This window comes from Morus notabilis, unplaced genomic scaffold (genome assembly GCF_000414095.1).
Source record: "Morus notabilis unplaced genomic scaffold, ASM41409v2 Scaffold1676, whole genome shotgun sequence".
Taxonomy (NCBI): Eukaryota; Viridiplantae; Streptophyta; class Magnoliopsida; order Rosales; family Moraceae; genus Morus; species Morus notabilis.
The window spans coordinates 5,673-7,491 of record NW_010361122.1 but is presented as its reverse complement, the minus strand read 5'-3'; the positions used below and the strand labels follow the sequence as shown (position 1 = coordinate 7,491).

Sequence of the window (1,819 nt, the reverse complement as noted above, 5' to 3'; positions counted from 1 at the left end):
AAGAAAATCATCTCAATCAGAATTAAAACGAAAAAGTTATAGCATTTTTAAGAATAGAAAAAATACTATTTATTAACTTCAGTTTGAGTTTCTGAACTCGAGTTGAAGGAGAAACTTGAACTCGAGTTTTAGTTCCAAACTCGAGTTTAAACTCAAGTTCAAACTTAAAAAAACATGAACTCGAATAAAATTATAACTCGAGTTATTTTTTTTCAATTTTTAACTCAAAAATTACCCTGCCGAACAAAGCCTTAGTACGAAGATGCGAACATAAATAAAGCCGCGAAAGAAAAGAAAGGAAAAGAGGGGGGAAAAAAACCATAAAAGAATTCTTTGGTAGGAGAGGATGTAAAAAATTACTCCATCTCGGCAAACAATTATTAACATTTTAGATTTTCATAAATTTTATTATATACTATTAATTTCTTATGAATTTAATATAGTTTGACCGTAAAAAATTATTAGGGTGTTAAAAAATTTTCAAAAATAAGATATTAAAAAGAGTATTTTACCAAGTTTTACTTTCCCTATTTCCACCTCTATTTTTCCATATAAATAAAATGCAACACACCCTTCTGGCCTTCGTCCAAACTTTCTGTTTTCCAAAACCTTCACAACTTGGATAATCCTCACACCCCGGACATTGCCATCTCCGCCGCGGCGCCGCCACTATGAGCATAAAACACTGTGGACACCACCACAACGAGGAGTGGCGGAAGCTCGTCCGCCGCATCCTCATCGGCCTCGCCACCCTCGTCGTCATCCTCGCCATCGTCATCCTCCTCGTGTGGGCCATACTCCACCCCTCAAAACCCCGGTTCGTCCTCCAAGACGTCACGGTCTACAACTTCACCGCCTCCGCGGGCCCGCCCTACGCCCTAACCGCCGTCATTCAGGCAACCATCTCGTCCCGCAACCCCAACGACCGAGTCGGAGTTTACTACCACCAACTCGACGTCTTCCCCTCCTACCGTGGGCAGCAGATAACGGCGGCGCTGCTGCTGCCAGCCAGCTACCAGGGCTATAACGACGTGACCGTCTGGTCGCCGATGCTGCTCGGAAACGACGTGCCGATATCGCCGTACCTTCAGCAGCTTCTGAGCCAGGATCTGAACGTGGGGTCCATGCTGGTGGACATTAAGATCGTCGGGAGAGTGAAGTGGAAGGTCGGTTCTTGGGTTTCCGGTAAGTACCATTTCGACGTCAACTGCCCGGCTTATCTCCAGCTCGGTGGCTCGACCGGGATTATTCCGGTCGGACCGGCGATGAAGCTTCAGTTGCTGCTGCGTTGTCATGTGGAAACCGCTCTTGGTTAATATTGACTTTGATTTGGTTTATTTTTATCTTATTTGTATAATTTCCTTTTTTTTTTATTCAAAAGGAAAAGGAATTAATTTACTTGTGTCGTTTGAACTTTTAATGAGCATATATATAATGATAATGAAATGACTCTTTTGTCGATGGGTCTCGCCATAAAGGGACGGCAAAATCAGCTGACTTATTTATGGTTATTACAAATTAATTTGGTTAATCTTGAGTTTGATTTGGTTCTTCTTATCTAATTTATATTTTTATAACACTGTTTTTTTTATCTAATTTATCTTTTATTTTAATTTACTTCTTCCCGTGTTTTATTTTTATTTTTATATATCATAATGAAATCACTCTTCAGATTTTGGGGTTTAATAAGTCAGATCCTCTTTTTATTCTTTAGAATAAATTCATCAAAAAGGTCCTCAATTTTTTTCTCTCTAAATTAATCTCTATAGTCAAATTTATCTTATAAATGATTCATCAACTAAAAATATGTCTTATAAAT

At 39.1% G+C, this 1,819-nt stretch overlaps 1 protein-coding gene across 1 annotated transcript; it reads left to right on the top strand.

The window, feature by feature from the left end:
* Positions 1–557: 557 nt before the first annotated feature.
* On the top strand, positions 558–1,531 carry LOC21385343 (NDR1/HIN1-like protein 1). The gene has a single exon (XM_010098541.2). It carries the CDS (start codon positions 672–674, stop codon positions 1,314–1,316), a length of 645 nt encoding a protein of 214 aa, XP_010096843.1. The 5' UTR covers positions 558–671; the 3' UTR covers positions 1,317–1,531.
* The last annotated feature ends 288 nt before the right edge of the window (positions 1,532–1,819 follow it).